The 1,923-nt window shown below is 46.0% G+C and overlaps 1 protein-coding gene across 1 annotated transcript in view; it reads left to right on the top strand.

The window, feature by feature from the left end:
* Positions 1–1,923, top strand: part of Mast1 (microtubule associated serine/threonine kinase 1) — a 27,620-nt gene that overhangs the window by 14,073 nt on the left and 11,624 nt on the right. The window contains exons 11-12 of the mRNA XM_021219986.2: positions 919–1,004; positions 1,093–1,301. Of these exons, the coding sequence (XP_021075645.1) occupies positions 919–1,004; positions 1,093–1,301 (295 nt within the window). The remainder of the gene's footprint in view (positions 1–918; positions 1,005–1,092; positions 1,302–1,923) is intronic.

The following is a 1,923-nucleotide window of genomic DNA, read 5'->3' as shown; positions in this document are numbered from 1 at the left end:
ATGAGTACATTGTTGCTGTCTTCAGAGCCACCAGAAGAGGGCATCAGATCCCATTACAGATGGTTGTGAGCCACCATGTGGTTGCTGGGAATTGAACTCCAGACCTCCAGAAGAGTAGTCATTGCTCTTAACCACTGAGCCATCTCTCCAGCCCTCATTTTGCTTCAAAATGGGGTTTCTCTGTGTAGCCCTGGCTGTCCTGAAACTAGCTCTGTAGACCAGGCTGTCTTCAAATTCACAGAAATCTGCCTGCCACTTTTTTTTCTTTTTCTTTCTTTCTTTTTCTTTTTCTTTTTCTTTCTTTCTTTCTTTCTTTTTTTTTTTATAGCCCTAGCAGCTGTCCTGGAACTCATTTTGTAGACCAAGCTGGCCTCAAACTCCAAGATCTGCCTGCCTCTGCCTCCTGAGTGCTGGAATTAATATGTATGCCACCTTTTCAATCCTTAGGCGTAGTTATTGATTCCTGGGTAATTTTGATTTAATGTTTATTAATACCTCTATTAATTTTGTTTGTGTGCATGTATGTGTATGTTAAATTTATTTATATATATTATGTGTACGTTTGTGGAGATCAGAAGACAACTTGAGAAAGCCAGTTTTCTCCATCTACAAGTTTATCCTGGCAATTGAACTTAGGTTGTCAGATTTGGTGGCAAGCCCCTTTACCTACTGAGCCACCTTGCCGGCTGCCAACTTCTAGGAACATTTCATACATGTATTGCGACTAGCCATTTTATAGGTTTTCTATCTTTCCTAATAGCAGAAGTTGAAAATATGACAGCAGAGAATATTTGGGTTCAAGTGTCCTCTTTTCTCACTGTGCTAACTGGATAAAGGAGTTTTTACTCCCTTCCGTTCCTCAGTTTCCCCGTATGTAAAGGTGTGATGATGATGGTGGTCTTACACTTTCTCCCACAGGGTCGCAGCAGCACCTCCAAGGCCAAGAAACCTCCCGGTGAAAGTGACTTTGACACTATCAAGCTCATTAGCAATGGTGCCTACGGGTGAGCCACCCGGGGCTCTGGCGGGGGAGGGTGGCGGAGGCCGGGTGTCTCGGAGGTGACGGCCGGTCCTCGCTCTCTTCCCCCGCAGGGCTGTATACCTGGTGCGGCACCGGGACACGCGGCAGCGCTTCGCCATGAAGAAGATCAACAAACAGAACCTGATCCTGCGCAACCAGATCCAGCAGGCGTTCGTGGAGCGCGACATCCTCACGTTTGCAGAGAACCCATTTGTGGTCGGCATGTTCTGCTCCTTTGAGACCCGGCGCCACCTTTGCATGGTCATGGAGTATGTGGAAGGTACGGCCACTTTTGGGCGCCACTGTGCCAGTCAATGCTGCAGGGTCACTGTATATGATCATATGCTTGCTTTTCCAACTGTTTGCTATCCTGTACTTGATGTCTGCCTACATAGCCCATCGTTTGTTCGGTATAATTCTTGTTTTGAGACAGGGTCTCAGTGTATAGCCCAGGTTGGCCTCAAACTCTGGTCTTCCTCTTCATCCTCCTGAGTGCTGAGGTTCATCAGACTTATTTGTTAGCTGTGGTTTTTTTTCAGGTGGGCAGGGCTTACTTTGTATTAAATCTTTTTTGGGTTTTGTTTGTTTGTTTGTTTGTTTTGGGGGTTATTTGGGAGGGGATTGAGACAGGGTTTCTCTGTGTACCTCTGTCTGTCCTGGAACTCATTCTGTAGACCGGGCTGTCCCCGAACTCAGAAATCCCCCTGCCTCTGCCTCCCAAGTGCTGGGATTAAAGGCGTGCACCACCACGCCCGGTTTTTAAAGATTTATTTATTTATTTATTTATTTATTTATTTATTATATGCAAGTACACTGTAGCTGTCTTCAGACACCCCAGAAGAGGGAGTCAGATCTCATTACGGATGGTTGTGAGCCACCATGTGGTTGCTGGGATTTGAACT

This window comes from Mus pahari, chromosome 20 (genome assembly GCF_900095145.1).
Source record: "Mus pahari chromosome 20, PAHARI_EIJ_v1.1, whole genome shotgun sequence".
Lineage (NCBI taxonomy): Eukaryota > Metazoa > Chordata > Mammalia > Rodentia > Muridae > Mus > Mus pahari.
The sequence above is the reverse complement of the archived record's forward strand: the minus strand, read 5'-3'. Positions and strand labels throughout refer to the sequence as shown.